A 23487-nucleotide genomic window follows, 5' to 3' on the forward strand; every position below is an offset into this window, starting at 1 on the left:
AGCTGCAGAGCTGTACTGCCATAATCCTTACAAGAGCCAATAGCTTCACTATAGGGAATGCTCCCTCCATGCACAGCCTTTTGTGTAAGCATAAAGCAAAAGTTCTCCCAATGTATGCTTGCATCAGCCACAGCTCTAATTTCTAACCCACTAAGGAGGCATAACCATCATTAAGTTGTATTTTAGCTGCTCAAGAGGCCACACTTTCAGGATGGTCTTAGAAGCTGCTAGATTTTTTCACTGAAGATCAGAAACCAATGTTACAACCCTGGAGATTTACAAAAGACAGTGATCAGTGTTTCTAAACATCAAGCTGTGCTTGGACACCAAGAGACACAAGTTGTTGGCTCAAGCTGCAGCAAGGAATACTGAGACCCAGAGCCACTCCCTCTCCTTTGTGGACGAGCTGGCATTTTGTCTGAGCTCTGGCCAAACTGACACAGCAGCAATGAGCTGGACACAGTTTAATTGTCTCAGATTTGACTTGTCCATGTTATTTTTTTGGTCTAAATCCAAGCTAGTTATTTTAAAAGTAGACTGCAATAAAATACAGCTGCTGTGGAATTGGCTTCATCAGAGACATAGGTTTGCAGGTATTTAGTCCACCATACATAATTGTATGCAGACAGTCTGCTGAAGTGCCAAAGTTGAGAAATGCAGCCTTTGCACAAAAGTTCCATCAGGGCTTTTAGCCCAGAGACTTCAGTCTTAATTTAATCCAGCTGCCACACAAGAACCATTATAATCAATGAACAAAAAGAAGATTTGCACAGTCAGCAACAAAAGGCCACTTTAAGCACCTACATATTTGAGAATCCAAGTAATGCTCCTTTTCATAAATAAGAGGCTTCCAACTGAGCATGTAACAAATAAAGTATATTGACGCTGGGCCACAACATGTTTAGAAAAGCTGGGGGCCACTAAAAAATAAAGTGCATTTAGTCAGAGCAGGGCTTTGACCACCAACAAAGTCACAGAAATAGTGCTGCATTCTGTGGCTGTCTGTGGTCAGACAGCTGGCACCACCATCATCTTACCCAAGTACCTATTTATGCAAGTCTGACGCCACCTTCACAAGGAGCATTTTTTACCCTCCTTTGCACATTTCTGTCCCAAAACATCACACAGCACCTGCTATCCATTTGTACAGGTACTGTAGGACATGGTCATGTTCATTTTTCAAGTCTGAGCTTTTTCTTTCTTGTCCCTGATAAATCAGAGCAACACAAACATAAATTCTGCATTTCAGACAGGGAGAAGTGCCCTCTGCTAATGTGTGGCACTTTACCTTTGGTTTGCTCATTAATGTAAGCAGGTCAAGTGCCATGTATCCTCCATTTCTGCTGATGATGCTCAGAGTGCAAGGAGGAACATACTATAATTATCTAAATCAGATCTGGACACAGCAGTATTGCAACTGTACAATGCCAGAGCTATCTGAGTTAAAAGAAAAGAAAGAGGAAAATCCCAGAATTCTACTCATAAACACAGATGCAATTTAAATGTTACAAATGTAATGGGAGGTGTCATAAGAACTGCAGGCATGACACAGCAATTTCAGTAAATACAGCAGAGTAAATTGCTTATTAAATCAAGCCATCCTCAAACAGGAGCTGTGGCTACAAATTCAAATGATACAATGACATAATTTAACTGCAACAAATCACACCGCTCTCATCCTTTTCTTTCCAAACCTGAGATTTTAGAGCATCTTAGGGGAGCTAAAAAACCTTCCTGAAGCACGAAACCTTCTGAGAAGCTTAAGCAGAGTGCACAAAAGGGTAGTGAGTGTGTACACGCTGTGCTGGATGCTGAACTTCTCTGGGTAAATAGAACTTAACCTCTTGAACTTAAACCCTTGGACTCTGCACGATGCTGCAAGTTTGTTTCCAAATGTTTTTCTCTGAAGGACTGAACAGACCACTTGGGCTTTGTGCACGGGCCAAAGAGTGGTGTTGGTGGCAGGAATGCTGCTCAGGCTTCCTGTCTATCCAGTCCAGCTGCCATTCCAAAGTACGGCCCCTTGCTGATGTCCAAGGTCCACCTCAATCACGCTTTGTTTTCTCCCATCCTAGGAAATTTACCAACCTTATAAAAATGCCAAATCACACCTGAAAGGCAAGTGCTCTGTACCACAGCATGACACCACTGAATTCAGACTTTTTGCCAAGTGACGAACCCCAAAGAAAGAGGAAACAAGTAATTTATGAAGTGGATGCTTGGAAGCATGTACCTGGGCCTGCTGGTTGGAGGGACAGTCCATGCTTGATACTGGAATTTTCTCATTTCTGCGTAACAGAGCTGAAAACAGAAGTTCTCATTTCTGTTCTTCCAAACCAGGGTGAGAAGTTACCAGGACAAAGAAAAGATGATGCATTTTTCACACCCAGAACTGCAACACTAACAGCTTGATCTCGTTTGAAATATCATAATATTCTTTAGGGCACACATGAAAAGGATCTAATTTAAGAAAAGTGCAATAAAGGCAGTAAGCACAGCCAGCAACACCTGAAGGGCACCTGACGGTACATGCCCAAAGACCAGCACAAGCATGAATGAAACTGCTGAGTGCTTCAGTCCAATTAATAAAATCCACGTGTATGTTTACTGAGACTAACCCAGAAAGCATCCAATAATGACCAAAGGTAAAAGAGAATGACTATAAATTCTTGAAGACAAAGTGCTCACTTTACAGTTAGGTTGCAAAAACAAAATAAACAAAAAAAACCAAATCAAAAACACGCACACACAAAAGAAAGCAGGTGGAAAATGCTGGAAAGTTTCCTTGCTATAGCAGAATAGCTTAAAAACACACTCCAATGCTACATAATTGGAAATGTGGCATTCACAGTTTGAAACATCTAGTAGGAGATTGGAAATTCACTTTGGTATCACTGAACCACCACCTGCAGTCTTTGGAATAGATCTGCCAAGGCACTTCATTTGGGACTGATGCTGAGCCAATGTACCAAAGAGGGACTGCTCCAGTCACACACCCACCTGAGTGTGGGGAAAACCAGATCATTAAGCACTTCCTTGTTCTTGGAAAGAGCAGCATAAGGCTGTTGTCCTCCAGGGACCTACACACAGGACCACAGCTTGGACCACAGGCACAGGGTTTTTTGGGGAAAGGATGTATCATTGGTGAGAGACAGGATAATACATTATCTAACTGTAGGGAAGAAGCTTATTAGAGAAGCATTTGGCTGAAGAGCTTATGCACACAGATATGATTCATCTGGAAAGATCAACATTTTCAAGCTAAATCACAGGTTCTGCATTTTGAAAGCAGGAAGAGGCAATTCCCACCAATAGCTTTTTTGTGCTGCCAGACATTATACTGCTATTACATCTGAGACACAGCTGCAAGTCTGATCCCACTCAGAAACCTAAGCAATGCAAAGGTACACGTATGATCTGCATTTTTACACTCTAAGCCAGGGTCACTTGCACTCATCCACCTCTTCCTTTTGGGGAGCTGACAGACATTTCCCATTTGTGAAGGGACACTGTGCACAAACACAGCTCTGACCTTTCAGCAAGAAGCCTTCCACACAACTCCAGATTTCAAAGGCTGGCTTTGTCCTACTGGATGTAGAACATAAGCTCTACTAAAACTTATGAGGAAAATCGTCTCCTTCCTCAAATTTACAGATGCTTTTATGAGAAGTCCACATTTTAAAATCCTCATGTAGGATTTTAAATCCTACAGACCTGCTGGGATGAAACTGTAGTCATTTTGTACATTTATTGAAAACACCAGTTAAAATTAACCATCTCAAAAGAAATCCCTTCTACCAGCAAATAAGGATTCTTAGTTTAGAATACAAACAAATGAAGGGAGAGTTCAGGTAGTAATTTACTGCCTTGAGTGCTGGTCTGCAGAGTTCTTTATTTTTAAAAAAGTGAAATAATCTTTCTAATTTCTTTTTTTAAAGTCCTCAAAAAAATTTATTTGATTGCTTCTGCATTTTAGCACTTGTTTCTGAACCACTAAAAGTCAGCTGACCAACCTTTCCTTTTGTTCACATGCAGTTCTTGTAGAAGAGGTGAGAAGCAGAGCAAGCACTGACCCTACAGCCATAATAAGAAAACACTTCCAACACACACAGGCCAGTCCTGTGAGTATACAGCATGAAAGGCAGCAGAAATGGGGGTGGGGTGGGGAAAGGACCCACGGTGCCCTAGCACAAGTTAAAAAAAAAAAAAAAACTAAAAAAAGAAACCAATCAATCTCATTACCCATTTAAAACAACAATGCAGAGGTGGGAGGAACTGAAAAAGAAAGAACTCTCTTCAACCTGGATAACTAATACTTAAGGGAAAACCCCACAGCTTTGGCTCCAGCTTCCGAGAAAGCTGGTGAGGTGAAAGAGGCCCATGTGGAGGTCCATAGGTGATTTATACAATGGTGATGGAGCAGCACGTGAAAAGCCAAACAAGTCACAAATGAAAGCAAACCAGGGAGAGTCAGCTAGGAGGCAAAAGGACTCCAGTCATCATGGAAGTGAAGACTGTGCAGCAAACAAGTAAAGGTGGATCCAGAGATGTTCTGGAGGTGATTTTCTTGGAGGTAGACTTTGGGATTTCTTTTTCTTGGAATAGCCTACGGCAGGCTGACACAGCGAATGCAGACACTTTACTCTATACCTTGTAGATTAAAGGCAGAACATTTCAGATCTATCTAAAGGATTTAGGAGCTTAAACTGCACTGCACATTCCAGAGGAATTTGACTTGCAATTAATTAGACTGTTCTGGAGTGTCTTTGGTTTTTGTTTTAAACTGTTTTTTTCCTTGAAATCTCTGAGAAAGTGTGTTTCAAAACCAGGATGTGATTAACTGGAATTCCACATTATGGAATTACAACGAGCAGGAGAACTAATGTATGCAAGTGTTATTTCTGATTTCTTTTTCTTCACATTTTTTTGGAATCACCGTTAGCCTGTATCTAGACAAAAGGGTTTATGGCTTTTTTGAACTAAGCCCCTTTTTATGTAGCCAACTACAACACACTGGAAGCACAATTATGCAGCTAAGATAAGACAAAATGTAGTGGTGATGCACCAATTCATCATGTTTGGGTTCTTCTAATGAAGCCCATTACTCACAGAAGAGAATTTTCTCAAGCAGTTAGTCACCAGCAGACAGCTTTCCTCATTACTCCTTCCTTTTCTGCAGCTGGTGAATAGCCTGGTCCTGCCCTCACCATCCCAGAAGTGCAATATTAGGAAAAGTCAACACCTAAATTAAAAGTAAACAAACAGTACTTAACTTTCCCTTAACCAAAAGAAATTAACAATAAAACAATACACCTTTCATGAGCAAGCAAACCTTTTTCATTTAATAAAAAAGACAAAAAAAGACAAAAACAGCCTGCTGTCCATTTAATGCTACAGAAAGATATTGAATATCTTTCTTTAGCTTATTAAAACAAGCATAGACATAAACTAGACACTACTTACAGCTTGCATAGAAACATTTTGTTTTGTACTTTGTGCAAATCTTCCTAAATAAGGCATACTCGCGGGCTTAGGTAGCAATGCAAGAGTTATCAAGGAATGCTGAGGAACCACAAGGAACATTCCAGGCAGTCTGCAATCCACATCCACTAACAAACTTCACTGGACTTCAAAGCCCAACAGCTGAGAGCTGCAGATCTGTCTGCAACATAAGGCAATATGGTATGTGTAGGGCCCAGCACCTGCTTCCAGCTACTCATGAGTTTTCTACACATAAGATGACTTGAATTTAGAAAACCCGAGCCAGTAGTTAAAAAGGGGGTTTCGGATGTAGGTTGGTAAGAACCTGGCTTCAGGGTGAAGCAAGAGAAGAGGCAAAGAGGACAGTGACATCAAGAAACACAGCCCTATAAATAAAAGGGGTTTTGTGCAGATTTTGCATGTCTTTTTATACTGTGAATTCTTCCCATGGGGCAATGTTTTTTTCAAGCAAACTTGTCTCCTAACAAGTTATCCAGAAGAGTATTTCTGGAACAGAAAAAGCTAACATGTCTCTTAGCCAGCCAACAAGTGTCTATTGCAGAAATTCAACAGGAATTAGTGACACTGAAGAAGGGTGGCTCTGTAAAGAAGAAGGGATGAAGAAGGAAGCTGCAGTAAGAGCAGTATCAGAAATCTCAAATAAGTTATGTAGCACAGAGGGAAATTATAAGGCCTAAGTGGAATAATATTTTGCCTCCTTCTTCCCCCTCCAAATCAAGTATTTTCAGGAAATATTGAAGTACAACCTTCTTTTGAAAGCAGCTTTGCATTAAAAATCTGTTTAAACTCCAAAAGCTTTTTTAAAACACATTTTAAAACCCCACTAATAATAATCTTCAAAATCCCCCAGTATTTTGTAACATAAAATAGAATGTTCCTGGGCTAGAGCCGCCAGCTCCTTCAGGAACTCTGGGAAGAGGGCAGCTGCAAGTACGGCGTTCCTCACGTGCGCAGGAAGGCTGGGATGAGCCAGGCCTTTCTTTGCCTTCTGTCCCAGGAAAGGCTGCAGGACAGCCGGGTAAGCTTCGGGAAGATTCCTTCCTTTCCCTGTGTTGCTGCTGTGCTGGACATTACCTAAAGACAGGAGGAGAGGGAGAAGAAAGAAAAAAAGACTCTATATTAGGCACACAGAGTATTTGTACACTGTCCAAACCCAGTTTATAAGAATTGTGTTCAGAGCTGTGATTTGCAGTACCCAGATCATGCAGGGAGATACTCCACTAATCCAGCATTTTTAAGCTCTACGTGGCCTGGTTCTAGTGCATTTTTTATTATATATCTTCCCCCAGGTTATATACCATTCAGTTCCAACTCTGATGAGAGAAATATGTGGTCAGAAGAGGAGTCAAGAGAAAGAGTAATATGGATTTACCTTCTGAAACAGCAGATAATATCTACCAGTCTAGAGCCAGCACGGTTGTCTCTGTTTCAACAATGCTGTGCTCTATCCCTCCCTCAGATCAAACTGTTGTTTTGATTTTACTTCTCTTTCTCTATCCTCTCCCTGTGAATCACCATGTTAATGGGTTCGAGGCCAAGCTATCACAGCCCTACATGAGTCTGAAGCAAGTTAGAAACTAAAGGAATAAAAATTTAAAAACCAGATTTTTCTGCAGCTATAGGCCCCACTAACTACACTTACTTCCCTGTAAAGCAACTAGCCATTAAAAAGAGAGCAAGTGCCACTGTGTGTTCTGCTATATGATCTCTGCTGCCAGAGTTCAGAGGATCAGAGCTCAAGTATCAGAATGTATGGAAATACAGTGGCATCAGCACTTAAATTTCAATCAACTGCTCCTTGTTTCAACCTGAAGCAGACCGCCCTTTAATTAGATGATAATTAATTTAGTGAAACTAAAAAGGTGACAAAATCTAATGCTGATGGAAATACTCTACAAAGAAAAATTAACCTGTAGAACTCACTGCTACAAGATAGAAGTCACTGCTACAAGGTATCATTGAGGCCAACAGCGGAGACAGATAAAATCCTGTCTAACTTAAAAGCTGGATGTTCTCCTGAGATGTATAAGTAAATCATTAAAAAGAAATAAAAGGGCTGTTATCTTAACTCACATACTGCAGACAAGCCCAACACTGCATTGCTGCCTTCAGAAGGGGTTTCCCTCACAGTGCACACAATTTATGTTAAAGTAGCAGTCTCAAGGGACGCCAGCCTTGCTCTGAAACCTCTCCAAGCAGAGAACAGGAGGAGCTGTAGATGAAGGCCTCACTCGATGCTGCACAGCAATCCCTCTGTTCAACAGCTCTGCACTTTTGTTCTTCTCCTGTGCTTCACCCAAGGCACTGTGGAATTATTCTACTCTTCCAAACACTTGAAAAAAAATTTCATCTCAATCATTTAACAGACTCGTACTTTTCTTGAGTTTAAAACACCTTTCCAACTCCAGACTTATCAATCATTCATGTTGTTATTCTACAAATTTCTACCTTCTAGAGAAAGGGTACAGGAATTTCTATTCTGTGGGAAAATCTGACTGTGGGAGGAAAAACAACTTAAATTATAGATTACAATGAAAAGATAAAGTTTTAAGCTTCCCCTGAAGATTTTCTTCAGATTTTCTGATGTCAAAACGTTTCATAATTAATATTTTAAGTTTTTTTAATAGTTTAGGCAATATAACCAGAATGCTAGTATACTGTTAAAGCTTTGCTTTTGTTTATACTCTTCCTTCTAAAAAGGATCAAAACTGATACTTCTAAAAATAATTTTATTTTAGATTCAACTGCTTGTTTGGAAAAAAACCAAAAATACCAGAAAAGCACACAAAGCTGATCTAGGAACTAGAGATTTGGATTTTTTTTCTTTGATCAGGATTGTTCACTTCCCTCTAGGGTCAGGATGCAATCTAAGTCATACAATTTAAAACTGAGCAAGTGAGTATTCTGAAGGTTGTTACCAGCACACTGAAAGAGAGGCAGCTTGCACATGGAACTACATCATGACAGCTCTGGATGTGTAACCAGAGCCCAAGCTGCTGTGGAAGAAACCACACACTGCTGCAAGCAAAAAAGAACAACTTGTACCATTTCTGTTGAAACACCTTCAGAGACCAACCCTGTAAAGAGAGAGAAAATGCTCTATAATGTTTTGGTTTGACATTTGTCTTCCCCACTAACTCTGGCTTCAGGTTTTCATATGTGAATTCTGTAGAAGGCTTGCTATGTTCAGACCTGCAGAGAACACTGAGGTTTATCCGCCACTTCTGTTCAGGGGAAAAATACCTCAAGAGAGCAACCAATATGTCTGACAGTCTAAGGTGGTGTTCAAGCTAATGCAAACAAGTCCATGGGGAGTTCCTAATTTGTTGTTTGGGTTTTTGGTTTTTTTTTTTTTTTTTTTTTTTTTTTTTGGGGGGGGGTTGTTGTTGTTTGGGATTTTTTTAAATTTATTGTTATTGCAGCAGTTCCTACCTTGCACTTCTTAACCAAAACAAAGAAGTACTGGTTGGTGGGCTACTGAACCAACTCTCCCCCAAGACCAGAGTTTCATGACTTTCATCACTAGTCCTGCAGGGAACCAAGTCTGCAGTTATCCAGACATTTACTTACTCTCCACTTAAAGAGAAGCCTTTTTGCAGGAGTTGCTGTTATACAGAAGAAAGTGTACTAACAGGGTGACTAAGCAGCCTTGTTTCAAATTCCTAAATAATGACCAGCATGAGTCAACCTGGCAAATTTTGAAGCTCCCAGAAGAAAACTGATGTAAAACAGGAAGTATAAATAAATGTAATTGGGAATGCATTATGTAAGATTTCTTACTGCCAGCACCTGAGGAAAAAAAGGACTGAACGTTGCCTCCTAATCTCATCTCCCACATGATAGCTACAATGCCATCTAATTGTAAGGCTTTCTGTTCTATGGCACCAAAATGCAGAGCCTAAAATGCTACTGACACGTGCAGCACACAGCTTTCTTTACAGCAGGCACCTTCCACAGACCAAATCTTCAGGAAGCAGCTTTAACAAGATCCTAATTTTACAGACTAGATGTACTGCAAACCTTAGAAACACATACTATGCTGACTAGAAATTAGGAAGATTATTCTCCAGAACCTTGAAAAATGAAAACACAATTAATATGGCACATAAAGGGTCCTGATTTCCACACCTCTGGAAATTCAAGAAAAGCATCAACATCTTCACAGAAGTGTGGGCAGAGTGGGTGATTATTAATGACTCCCAAAGATGAGCAAGCACATACCTGTAAATGCAGCTTCACTTGAACCCTTTTGCAGAGTCAGCTCTTCATGACTCACCAAATTTGACACATTCCCTCCGTGTGGCAAGTTGGCTTTTAAGAGCAGCCTGCATCCAACATTGCCCACTCAACAGCAAGCTGAGAAGAAGCACATCCTCAGGGCAGGGCTTCAGCTCTACCCATTGCCTGCCTGTGTCTGGAAGGTTCAGATTTGGCAGCTAAGACTTCATTTTGTATATTTCTACTAGCTTGCCCCACAGTGGCACAAATAAGTACAGGTAACTGTAAAGACAGGTGCAGTGTGCACTGTGTCTGAGAGGCAGCAGATGTTACAGAGTCCCCTGCAAAGCTGACTTGGTGGGATGATACCTGTCTAACTCCCCACTGCTCTAAGACACACGCCTTTTGCTTTTTCTGGTTTTTTTGCTTTGTTTGTCATACAAGAAAGATACTAGCCAGAAAACTTTCAGTATCTTTTCTCCTTCAGTGGTAGCCAAACCATGATACGAAGCCTTATTCAATTGTTGCAGAAACCAATTTATCCTGGACTTCTGTCCCCTCTAACATTTATCAAAAAAGAAGCAATGACTAGCTGAAGGTCAGGCTAAAAATAAAATGAAATCATGCACATATGCCACCTCACCTCATGCTTTGAAAGTGAGTTTGTTTACTGACAGCAAGCCAAGACCTGATTTTGTTACTTCTTTAAACAGACATTTTATATACCAAATAAAAACTCCTTAACAGCAAAGAATGTCCAAATAGACCCATACACTGTGGTCTACTGAGCATCATCAGTTTAAAGTCAGAGGGATACAGCTGGCTAATGACATTCACAACACATTACACCTTTTAATCATCTGAAGAAAAGGACACGGTAACTGGTAAGTCATTCCACTCAGCCCTCCTCTGAGCATGGTTATCATTTACCTTTGGTGAGCAATTCTTCTGCAGCATCAGACATGTCCACACGAAAAAGCAAGTACTGTTGGGCCTCCAGGAGAAGACCTGGGAAGTCTTTTTCAACGGAAGCAAAATGTTCAATCTTATTTTTCACAGATGCCAGCACCTGCCAAAACAACACTAACAATTACTTATTTCTCCTTTGCTGCCAGTGCAGCCACAGACTAAATATTCAGGCTTTCTCTACCTGCATTAAAATAGAGTTCTGACAAAAGCTATGGTCATACAGAGTTTCCAGCTCTTTGCACAAATGTAATTAAAACATGGAAGTGAAATAAGGAGCTCTCAGACAGGTAGGAAAGCTACATGTGAAACTGAAAGGAGCTAATGTAAGGTTTAAGGAGACACAAAAGACACTGCTCCAGTAGGCATGGATAACACCTGTGGTAAATACCTGATAGAGTGAGCGCACACTAGGCTGAAACACCATGTTGGTGTTGAGCAGAAAGGAGCGAAGAAGCGGCTGTGGGTAACTTGCCAGCTGAGTAATAATCCCAATAAGCAGCAAATTTACATGCAAGGAATTCTCCAGCATGTTCTCCAGCTTCGACAACACTACACTGATGAATGGTCCTGCAAGAAAATAACAAGGAATCAATGCTTTTGTTTTCACAGAAGAAAAACCCTAAGATCCAGGAAAAAGGCATTTAAAGGGAATTTTGACTATCATAACCAATTGAATTAGCCCTCCCACACACTAATTAAAGACAGCAGGGAGAAAACCCAAACTGTAGTCGAACAGAGAAAGCAGATTTAACAGAGATGTTGAAATCTTTTGTGGTTAGCAGCACATTTGCTACCTAGCCAATCAGTTTACTTTAATGGCATAATTAACATGCGTGACTATTCCACTTGCATGTGCCAATAAGGATTTAGCCTAGGACATTACAGTCTACCACTCTATTCCCCTTGAATATATTGGAAGGGTACTGCTAGTTTTACTACAAATAGAATCTGCTGTTTCTACTCTTCCTGTGCCTTATTTCCACATAAGGACTGGGCAAAATGAGTTATTGCTACCTTTCTTGTTCTATCAAAAAACTGGTGTTCTAAAGAAAATATGAAAATGCTATGCTAAACATAAAAATCAAGCTGTGATAGTTTTTATCACAAGAGAAGGCATCTTAACCAACCAGTCACACTAAAGCAGGGAAGATTAAAAATCAATTTATAAGCACAATTGCTGGTATACGTAGGTGTTACCATATAAATGTCACCAGTAAGCAATAGCTTTAGTTTGTGTATTCATGCTGAAGGACAGCCACTGAAACACAGAAGCATTTACCATGAAGTACATAAACCCTTTGTGCTCAAGCTTAAGAAACCTTTGCAAGGCTGAGAATTACTTCACTCAAACACCACCCTGTTAGACTACACAGCTGGGAGAAGCTTGAGGCAGCCAGTACAAGGGACCTACTCACAAGTAAAGTCTTAGAAATGTCCTTTGTCTCACCCACAGTCCCACCACACTATTCCAGTTGCATAAGAGCTAGGAAAGCCATGCAGAAAAATCCCTGGATGATGAGCACTGCTATCTTTGAATATCTCACCCTCAAACCTGGCAAAAGATGCATGCCATGGGCATTTCTAGGGTCAAGTAGGTGGCCATATTCCAACACCATTCCAGCTTTCCTCAGCTTGCACATGGCTGTCATCCAAGCTGGCTGGGCACACTGCAGCCTGGTTCAATGTGCAGAGCCTAAGGCACTTCTGGGCCAGTGCAACAGGAAGGATCAAATGAGGAGTGCCCCTGTTGCCATTCCACTTAACAGAGCTCCACTGAAGGCTGGAATCTGTCACGCTTTACAGCAACTCTGAGCACAAAGCAAGCACTCCTTCCAGACTCACCTCTCAGGGCTAATGCTGGCACAGCTCTGCTGGCAAGAGGAAAGGTGGGAGGGCCAGTGTTGACAAGGTTTATGTGGCTGCTGCCTTTCAACCACCATGACAGCCACCAGAGCCTGTGGAGTACCCAGTGGAGCAGCCCCAAACAGTTTTGCTGAGACACAGTTTCTTCTGTCCCAACATAACCTATCCTGTTCACGGTGACATTTACACAGAGCTCCTGAGGAGAGCCCTACTGTATCAAAAGGGATGGCAGAAGGAGCTCAAGATGTGTCACTGTTTCTCTTCTCTAGGTAACACTTCAAAGCTGAGTAGGTAAAGCTGAAGCTAGGTACATGTAACAACTGCTGCTTGCCACTGCAAGAGAGGTTACCAAATACATTAAAAAAAAAAAAAAAAAAAAAAGATAGCATGACTTTTACCCCCACAAATTTATTGAAATGAGAATCAGAGGATGTAAGCAGAGTTTGGAGCCTTGTAAGAAACAGAGTACTAGATGAGAAATCAAAAAATTACTTCTTTCATGGCCATGAAGTCAAGCACTGATATATGGAGAGGAAGGGAGCAAAATATAAATTCCTGTTCCTGAACACAAGTGAAAATAGAGATGAGAGTGTTTAATGCTTTTACAGTGGGCATAAGACACTGAGAGGGCTTTTTTTTCACAGATCCATACATCTGAGAGGAACATCTTTGCATTGCTGACAGTTACTGGCTGTAGGAAACCTCTGTCAGAGAGAGAAAAGCAACCTAAAAACTTTATCAAACACATCTACAAACATAATACAGCATTGAAAATTAGATCCAGAATCACAGAAGGGTTTGGGTTGGAAGGGACCTCAAAGACCATCTAGTTCCAAGCTCCCTGCCCTGCCACTAGAGCAGGTTGCTGTCTTTGAAAGGCCCTGTAATTTTAATATTCCCAAGGTGTTGTTGCAAGTACCTCTTTACATGCAATCACTAAGATCTCCATTAAAGCAAGGTAAGGAGTCTAAGAGCAAAACACACTGTAGATGGGTAGCAAACATCTAGGCTTATTGTGTTTAGCTTTTTATCTTCATTTTCCTCAATTTTGAGGCTTTTGTGGGCTTGGGTGAGGGGTGGGTTTTTGAAAATGAACAAATGGAGAGTGGGACTAGATGAAGAACGAGGGACAGAGAGAACATTTTTTAGCTACATGTGACAGCAGATAATGGGAAACAGGGATTTGGACACAAGGAAATTGCCACCACAGCAAAAATAGCACATTAGTTGAAAAACAGACTGGATTTTTCAATTAAGAAATAGTGCCAAGCATTCCAGCCAGAGCTGACCAGAAAGGGCTGCTTTTCAATGAACACATGTTTTCCTTCTCCAAATGAATGAGAAGCCATCTTACAGAGGTTTTGTGTTGGGTGAGGAAACCTAGTACATGATTATTTTTTATTATTTGCATTACTCTGGTATCTAGGAGACCTAATTAAAGACCAGGAGCCCGCAGTGCAAGGAGCTGCACAAATACAGATCAAAAGCCCACTCTGACCTCCAGTAGTAATGTCATTCCTGAATAGCTTGGACAGTCAGCAGAGAGCAATCTTAAATTGCTGCCTGGCACTAGACAGAAAAGCATGCCAACAGCGAGGGCAGGCCTGACACTGGAGAACAGGATGCCAGGGCAGAGCAGGGAGACAGGCACGTACAGACATGGCACCAGTGCTGACACCTTCTGCTACAATGTGGAATAGCAGAGAGAGGAAAAATGGCACCGTGACGCTGCATCCATTCCATCAGAGATGAAAGTTGCCAGAAAAACAAATTATTTACCCAAGCTCTGTATATTAAAACAGCTACTCTGAACACCTTTCAACTAAAAAAGCTTCCTCTGGAGTGACAGAGCTCTCACATACAAACAACATAACCTCTGCTCAATGTTTTAAACAATTACCAAGAAAAAAAACCCTGAAATACTGCTATTTGCTTTTACCACACTGATGACTCTGCTGTATTTTCACACTGTATTTCACTCTCCTTGGCGTGGTTTCAGCTATTTAGGCTATTACCCTGTTTAGTGCCAGGATTCTTCCTTGCTCTATGCTTGTATTGTGTGCCACACAGTGTGATCTCATTTGGCCACCCTTAATCACCATGCCTCCCTATATTTGTTATGTATGTAATTAACAGGACACCTGTAAATGGAGCACTCTGGCTCCTTGGAGAGTGCTTGGGAGAGACATCCTCCTTTGCTCCAAAGGGAGATGGCATGCTCTCTGCAGAAGGGGTATCTGCTGAGAAATTCTCAAAGTCCTCCTCTTCTTCTGCTGGAGAGACAGGATCAGGAGCATCCAACTTCTGCTCCTCCAAGCTTGCACTGTTTGGATCCAGTTCCTTAATAATTCTGTCATACTGTGCAATGAAATCCTCACCATCTGTGCTAAGCAGTTTTACACTTAAGTTACAATCTGCCTCCTGAGAAGAAATCTTTAACTCTAAGTCTGGCTGTGGATCAATCTCAGTCATTTTCTGGTTTATTTGTTCTCTCATTACACCTTTAGTTGAGCTTGAATTTCTCTTACTGTGCTCATCCAAGTCCATTTCCAGCTGGGTCGTTGCAAGAGACCCATTGACTACGGTCTGGCTCTGCACCTTGTGTTCTCTGACTACATTTAAAGGTTTCTCCTTGGAGCTGTCATCATCCTGAGTATCCTTCTGGGCACATAACCTGTAAACCATAACATCATCCTGAAAGTCTGACTCCTCTATGTAAGAGCCTTTGATGAGCATAATGGCATTTTTTTTCATTTCTTGAATGTGTTTTGGTGGCTCTGCAGGTGGCGGCATTTCTGTGCTTCTCAGATCATCATATGGTTGTGGTGAGCTCACATTAGAACCAGGCGAAATCCCTGTGTCATAGCTATCATCCCATTCTAGCTCCAGCTGCATCTTCTCACTGAATGGAGTTGCTTGAGCAGAGCTACATGAGCTAGGTGTCCTTTGCTGGAGCCGAAACATGGGGTGTTCCACATCTGTACCGTTCTCCTCTGCAAGCGTCTGGATAAAGGTGTCTGGATCGGGATTTACTCCATCATACAAGGCAGACCAAACCTTACAATCTTTCATGCACTGGATGATGGCTTCTTGAGCTTCCCCCAGGTACTGCAAGTAGCTGATGTCCACGGCTCTTCCATATTCCACAATGCAAGCAGATTCAGAAGAGCGTCTGCCAGGATCTGGAAATAAAGAAGACAACGTGTATCAAGAGTAGTATATCAAATTTTCTCCAGCAAGGCATCCACTAAGACATTGCAGGGAGAGTCTTTAACCCTAACCATCCAATAAGGCACGAAGACCAACGCACAACTGAGATTTGCTCATAAATGCACGATTGCGATTTTTCCTATCTCAAAGACAGAGCTGTAACTCAAGATTTCTATGAAAGCAGCCTGCATTCAAACCTTAATGCAGCAACCACTCTGAAGCAGCCAGAGTAGCTGCCATTTACCAGTACACTATTGTCATGAATGCATATTCAAGCTGGATAGCTGTTAAAATAAGGTTTCAATAGACTTGGACATATGGAAGGAATTAAACAAACCTTCTAGTCCAGAGTTGCTCAATTTATTGTTGCCCACCACATTTCCCTCCCCTTCTACACTTTCCCAATTTCTCCCATAAGCTGCTACCAGATCAAACTCAATTAACGATTTGGTCTTCCCCTGAGCACCAATTACCTTTAGTCTGTGCTGTTTTTGTCCAGAGAATATAGTCTTTTCCTTGGCTTTCAAGTGTCAAAGTGATTCCAGTGGAGCAGCAGAGAGGCGTCAGGGCCAGCAGTTTTGCAGCAGATACAGAGTAACAGTCTCTCTCTTTCACAGCTCTCCGCTGGCTCAGCATCATGTGGTTGCAGGGGATCAGATACCTGAAACAGCAGTGCTCAGCATCACTTATCATCCTGCCATGTTAGAGAAAGCAACAACACACTGAATTCCCTTCCCACCTTCCCAAATTAAAAGAAACAACAATAATAGTATTTACAGTGATCCATTTCCTAAACCTCTCAAGAGCATAAAACCATGACTTTTTATATTGTGATGCTTGGTTTGATGAGGAGCTGTCAAGATAAGTAGAGATAGGAGACAGTTGCATCAGAACAGGGAATCGTTTGCAGGTCAGAGCAAATCTGTTGAAAGAAAGTATAGAGGGAGTGTGGGACAGACAGATGTCAAAGGCCAGCAGAATGGTTTGGTCTGACAATGAATGCATTCTGTCTCAGACTCCTCAATTTTTCTTCTTTTCAATTTGTCTTCCTGGGAAATCCAGAGAGAGGCAGTTTGCCAGGCAAGCAGCCAGAAAAAAAGAGGAGGGACAGGTCATCCAAGCATTTTACTGCAGCAGATCAAGATGGAGCTCTTAGGCAGAAGAGGGAAGAAGCTAGAAGAAGCTAAGGAATAGAGAAAGCACAGTCTCAAGTTGAACTTCTTTAGGGCACTTTTGTCTTACTTTCTAAAAGCACTTTTGTAAGAGCCTCAGTGTTAACTGCACCAATGATGTGCTATTTAAAATGCAAATAAATTCTAAAGGATTCCCTAAATAAACAAAAAGATCAGCCGCAGTACTCTAATGCCTGAGTGGTGATGTACTTGTGTTCAGCGGTCCTAGCAGTATTTCCAGGCACTGCTGCCAGATCTATATGGAATTTCACCTTAATGCCTGTGTGTGGAGGGACAGACAGTATCTGTAATATTCATGTGATCTGCAATGCTAAAAGCCCAAGTCAGTTACACCAATGTTTCCAAATAAATACTCAGTTCTCATCTAATAAACATACCCAGATTTTAAGTATTTTGAAGCAATGTATAGAATCACAGATTAAAAGCAAAAATTATTACTGCATTTAGTACATCACTTAATCTACCTACAACAGTGCAGGAACCTGAAGTATTCTCACTGAGTGAGGAATCAAAGAGGTGGAAAACAACAAGGGTGGAAGCTGCAAACAGTATATAGGTCTGTATCACAGTGCATAATACACTAGAGAAAACATACAGGAGGGGAGAATTATGCATTTAGAAACAGAGAATAAGGACTATGGAGGTGATAAATATATTCTTAGCTTCTCTCACTTTTACAGAAATAAATCACAAGAAAAATCTCTTGCTCTGGAGATCTCAGGATGTAAATCAAACTTTGTCAGGTCTGGTAGACTTTTGTTGGGACCATAAATATTCTTATCTCTGTAGTTATTTGTATTTCTGCTCTCTGGGAGAACTCCCATCCAACTCTGCATCCACAGAGAGAGGACCATAGGTCCCAGAGCTAGGATGAAGAATGGCAAAAGAGAGTTTGGGCTTTACCTTAAAACTAGCTGTAACATCACATCTTCACAGTGCAAGCCAATGAGCGTTCTGAACAATGCCAGAGAGACCACACAGAGCTGGAAAATGATAAACACTGTCAGCTTTTGATCTGGAAATTGTATCTTTCCAATCTTCCCTGCATACTACATCACAAAATGGCTCTGCCAGAACATCATGATTTATAAGACACTCTTAGAATGCTACTTCATTTAGTCAGCACCCCATGAGATGATTTTTTTCAATTTGTAATATGTAATGTAATGCATACATGCATACATGTAATATGCTACATTTTAACAAAATACAATCCTGAACACAATTTTCTTTCAAATAAGCTACTTAAAAAAAGCCATCTTAAATATTATTCAAATTTATTAATTTGAGTTGACTTAGCATGAACTGAACCCTGTAACTTCCAATACAGTGTTTTAGTTTTTATGTCTGACATAGAATTTGAATCAACTAAAGGTCTTTTCTGAAGGTTATAAATCACTTCAGGTTTCTGTTGCTTTAGGTATAAGAAATTATTAGTTTTCTGCACATAAGAAGCTGAATGGTTGAAAAGCTTCACAGCAAGCCTTTGGAAGACATCAGATTCTTGCATGAAAGGTGTGTTTTAACTGGGAGAGGGACATAGGAGAAAAACAGGAAATCTCCTTTCCTCTGTGAAACTTACAGGGAGTAAAGTATAAACTTTCTTCATTACATGAAACTTCAAAAACACTGCTGCTGCCCCAAATTATCCTGTATTTAAGAAATTTCAATTCACAGGGAAATAGTAATCATTAGTCTTTGCAACCACTGGCAGATCTGGAATCTTCTGAATAACTAAAGCCAAGTCTATTTTTGTACTGTGTAATAAGATTTAAAACACGCTCAAGAAACAAAGAGGACAGTATTTCTAACAAGTCCTTTCAGGCACCTGTCTCTAAATAAGTTTATCTCTGTGAATTAATAATCAGTATTTTCATCAATACTAGTGTACACGGCTTTTGTGCTATGTTTGCACTTGGCTGAGCTAGATTGCAGAAAACTCCCTTAGCATCACAGAACCACTTTGGCTGAGATCCTGAGTTGCTCAGGACTGCAGAATTCTTTACAATTCCCGTCTCGTTTGCTTATGGAACAGTAATTAATGATTAGCAGAGACAACAGCATTTGCATATTTGTTGACAGAACTGTTTCAGTTTTCAGAGTTAATCTATCTTAGAGATGCAAAAACAGCAGCATATATTGATATTTGTATGCACTTACATTTCAAAACAATTTTTAGATGAAGCTACTGTTCCTAATACCCAAATTTAATGCACATGCTGGTGGTTCTGGCTTCTCTGAAACATTACTGCACATTCTAAGTATTAACTTGCACTAAAAACAGTATTCTTGATTTCATTCATGAAGCTCTGCATCACTCAAGAATCAGCCAAGGCTGCCAGTCAAGCAACACTCTCTCAAGTAGTCCAGTGCAACAAGTAGTCATTTTCTCATCCAGATGATCCAACTGCTGGCAAAGGTAACTACCCTTCTGGCAGGCAGCTCTCCAGCCACCGTGCCCTGTGCCTAGGCTGAGAAGGGACTCAGCACAAACCTGAGATAAACGCTACTGCGCAATGGAGTGAAGGCAAGGAGAAGGAAGCAGCAGCCTCATCACCTGAGCAGGAAAGCTTTTAAGTTCTTTAAAGTTCTTTTAATCAAATAAAGCAGGCAACATCATAGTTAAGTAAACATGCTATAATAACACAGACTACAGATTCCTGAGAAATACATCAGCAAGATCGCAGTTAACAATTGGGATCCATTTGGAGACATCTTTAGAGGGCTCCTGTTGTTTCCCCAGACGTTGTTTCCCCATTCTAAAATGCTTGCTCCTTGGCTCAACTCCAAAGATCAAAAAAGGTCCTAACCACAATTATATTTATATTTATAAGTTCCAGGGAGAGTTATCTATGATAGCCCTAATCCAGCACTGTTCAGAATAAAAATGCTTCCAAGTTTACCTTTAATCTTCCAACAGAATTCAGACTTCCAGAAGCTCTCATTACCTCTATCCCATCTCCTACATATGTGAAACCACCTCACAGGTTAATTAGCTTTGTACAGAGGTTGCTAAATGTCAAAACACACACACAAAATTGAGAGGGTGGAGAAATCACACCATTGGGTGGAGGGGAGAAAATTCCTAGTTAAACAAGTACCCAACTATAATATATGAAATCTCCCACTTAAACGTTGAACCTACATCCATGCTGAGCACCTGGACTTCCTTTCTTACCCGGAATGGTGTGTTGATTCTGCTGGTAAGTGTATCCAGGATATGAACATTCTCATGTCGATGCAGCAAAATAAAGCGGAGGAAGATCTTGAGGAGGGCTGGCTCTGAAACGCTGCGCAAGAAGAGATCCAGGTATGCAGTGGTAGTCATCACTTCCTCCACAGTCACCTGTAAGCACAACTAATGTAAATACTGCAAACACAAACACACTGCACACACAAAATATCCATCCATCCTCTGCAACAGTATATCTAGCATCCATAACTCTGCCACAAGAACACTGAGCCTTGACTCTTAAATTTGTCTCACAAGCATTTTGAACACATTTCCTGCCCGTCCTGCATCCCCAAGAAAAAGCATCCTCCCTCAAGCTGACACCCCAGATGTCACACATAGTGAAAACCAAAGGACCAACTCATGCTAGAAGATCCCCTTAATGCACGTCATCTCCTTTGCATCACACTTCTGTTGTCCCTCAGAAGCATTTTCAGATGTTGTGAATGCCTGCATCTACCAGTTAATTTAAAAAAAAAAAATGTCAGAGCAGAACCAAAGCACAGTAAAAGTCATGGTTGTGAAGCTTTAGAGACAAAATTCCCACAGATGTCCAGAATTTTGTCATGATTTTCCTTCTTTTCATTTTGCCACAGCACAATTTCTCATTTTACTCAATTTTTAAAAGAAGTATACATACACAAATATTCACACATAAAGCCCAACCCAAAATCTTCACTGCTGACTATTAGTAGATGAAAATAGAATTCATGATCCATGTGACATTTGCATACCATAACCCACGCTGCTCTGCTTACTGCAATCCCTTGGAGATTATCTATTCACAGAACACACTGGCAAAGCACAGAAAATTCCAAAGCCCACCTCTGCACCATGTACTGCTCTTGCAAAGTCATCATTTTTTAAATTGTTACCCAGGAATCTAATAAGCTTAAGTGCACAAAGATAAACCCTTAAATACAAGAATCTCTCCATATGAAAGGAAGTATTAAACATCTTTTGTTTACTGAACCTAGCTGGATAAATGAAAAGACTGATTTTATTAAAAAAGAAAAAAAAATCAAAGCTGTCCCTTAAGACCTAAGAGGATTTAGAAAATACTCAGAAGGGCAACATTTACGTAACATGCTGTAAATATTAAAATCCCTGTTCCATTATGCTGCATGTTAGCCATGTACACAGTAATGTCATGATGCAAACATTCTCTTTAAAGCATTCAAGATCACAAGCTGCTTCTGGATGGTTACACAGAACATAGGAATGAAGTACACAGCCTGCACACCTTATGGAGAGAGAAGCTCTAAAGCTAAGGTCATTGAATCACTCTTAGTCTGAGACTTTATTCTAATATTCAGCTACACCATCATTAATACAGTGGGATACTAGCTCATTTTGGTATTAGAAACAAAGTACCAGGGAAGTAGCAACAGTCAAATTTTTCATCAGGAAATAGAAGCAGCCCAGCTCCAATCAAAAACTTTTTTCTTGGAATAGGCTTGGGGACTTGTGGTGTAAAAAGGAATAGCTTTCTGGTGGAAGTTGGTTTCTGTTGTCCTAAGAACTGTCTTTTCTTGCCTTTCCTCCCCCCCCTCCCTTTTTTTTTAATAGCAGTGAGTGGTAAAAAGCAAAGCCTAAGAAATCCATCATGTGACATCATTATGACACCATACAGTTCAGAGACAAGTTTAAACTCTCTGCCAAGGAAAGGTCAGACAGAAACAATGCATCATTACGTTTCCACGTCACTTCTTCATCCTTTATGGGGAAAAGGAAGCACATTCTTGGCTGCCATTTTCACCAACGTTTGTTGACAGATTGTACATGTATCAAATACTGCAGCTGTACATGAAAGCAAGACAAGCCAGCAGATTCACAAAGGCAGTGACCTTTTTCTAAAACCCACACTCTTTGGACAACTCATCCTACAATTTCTATCAGTGAGAGAAACCCACATGCTTCTCAAAGTGCAAATCATGAATGAAAGAAAGAGCAGCAGCAGAAGAAAGCCAGCTGGAGAGCAGCTTAGAAATGTTATATTCTGAGAATTGTGTACAGAGCTCCTGACAAAAAATGAAATCATGTTTAATAGCCAACATTTCACTGATATCAGTAAGCAGAGCTAGAAGAATCAAACGATGATTAATGAAGCTCTAATAGTTCACAAAGGAGTTACTTGTAATCTTGTTAAATCCTAATTTTTTGAAAGAGGGGTTCTGTGAAGGGTACTACATTACACTGAATTTTTATTTCTTCTTGGGGAAAAAAACTTGGTGAATCTGATTAATCATTTTCCAAAAAAGAGAAAAGATGACTAAGTTTTGTCAAGATTTAAATGGATTTGTCAGAACCTTTTACAATTTTCAGTGAAAACACACTGCCTTACCCACAACACTCCTTCAAATTTCATCAATAAATGAAGCTGGGCTCTATTTTCCATGATCCCTGTGCAACACTCAAAGCAGGCACGTTGAAGTTGCACAAGCAATTTTTATGGTATCATGTTCTAGAAGTTCTAGTGCTCTCTCAGTGTGCCTCTGTGTGCAACTTGCCCCTACAAACCAGCAAGGAGACCAACCTTCTGCTTCCTTGCCAGGGCAAATAAAACAAAAATAAGTTGGGCACTTAAATGCAAGCCCGGTATGCAGCTTAGGAAAAAGATCAATTAACCTGGCAAGCAGATGTATGTGCTTTTACAATTGCTGCATCTTATGTTGCCACCTTGCATACTGTGTTCACTTCTCCCTTTTAGCATATCTGATGGCGAGTGTAACTTCTGAAGATTCAAGGTACCTAGAGAAGTATTCAAAAAGCCAATTTTAACTCCAAGAGGCTAATTTTCCTTTTACTCTATGGGATACATTAGTCTGCTCTGATTGAGCCTCTGGAGATCTGACTCTTTTTGCAATTAACTAAAGAAGGACACCAGAGAAATCAGTTAGATGAGGCTAAACCCAGCCCTGGCAAAAAATCCTTTCAACTCTGCACACCTTTTCCACGGACTGCATCATACATAAAACATGGAGTGTTGAAAGTGAGACTGGTTCAATTTGTGCAGTTATTATTAAAGATCTCTGTTTTCTACGTTACCAAAGCCGTGCTATTAAGCTCCATTCAGACTACCTGCTGGCTGTCTCTTCTTAAACAAATGTCTCGTGAGACAGATTTGGGGGAAGAGGGAAATAATTTCTAATAAATTCAAACCACTACTCAGATAAACAACAAAAGAACAGACCTTCTCAGAGAACTAAACTAGTGCTACCCATGTCAATTATGTCCACTACAGTCAAATCCTGAGGCAGTTCTACAAAAACTATTATTATAAACAGTGATTACAGTATC

The 23487-nt window shown here is 40.6% G+C and overlaps 1 protein-coding gene across 2 annotated transcripts in view; it reads right to left on the reverse strand.

Moving 5' to 3' along the window:
* Positions 1 to 5314: 5314 nt before the first annotated feature.
* The window catches only part of FHIP1A (FHF complex subunit HOOK interacting protein 1A), a 65952-nt gene continuing 47779 nt past the window's right edge, over positions 5315 to 23487 (reverse strand). For both annotated transcript variants that reach the window (XM_066317725.1, XM_066317726.1), the window contains 7 exons: positions 20134 to 20301; positions 17859 to 17938; positions 16236 to 16423; positions 14694 to 15734; positions 11078 to 11256; positions 10651 to 10789; positions 5315 to 6576 (listed from right to left, as the gene is read on the reverse strand). In XM_066317725.1, coding sequence (XP_066173822.1) covers positions 6326 to 6576; positions 10651 to 10789; positions 11078 to 11256; positions 14694 to 15734; positions 16236 to 16423; positions 17859 to 17938; positions 20134 to 20301 — 2046 coding nt within the window. In that variant the 3' untranslated portion in view covers positions 5315 to 6325. The remainder of the gene's footprint in view (positions 6577 to 10650; positions 10790 to 11077; positions 11257 to 14693; positions 15735 to 16235; positions 16424 to 17858; positions 17939 to 20133; positions 20302 to 23487) is intronic.

The sequence above is a fragment of the Sylvia atricapilla genome, chromosome 4 (genome assembly GCF_009819655.1).
Source record: "Sylvia atricapilla isolate bSylAtr1 chromosome 4, bSylAtr1.pri, whole genome shotgun sequence".
NCBI classification, from domain to species: domain Eukaryota; kingdom Metazoa; phylum Chordata; class Aves; order Passeriformes; family Sylviidae; genus Sylvia; species Sylvia atricapilla.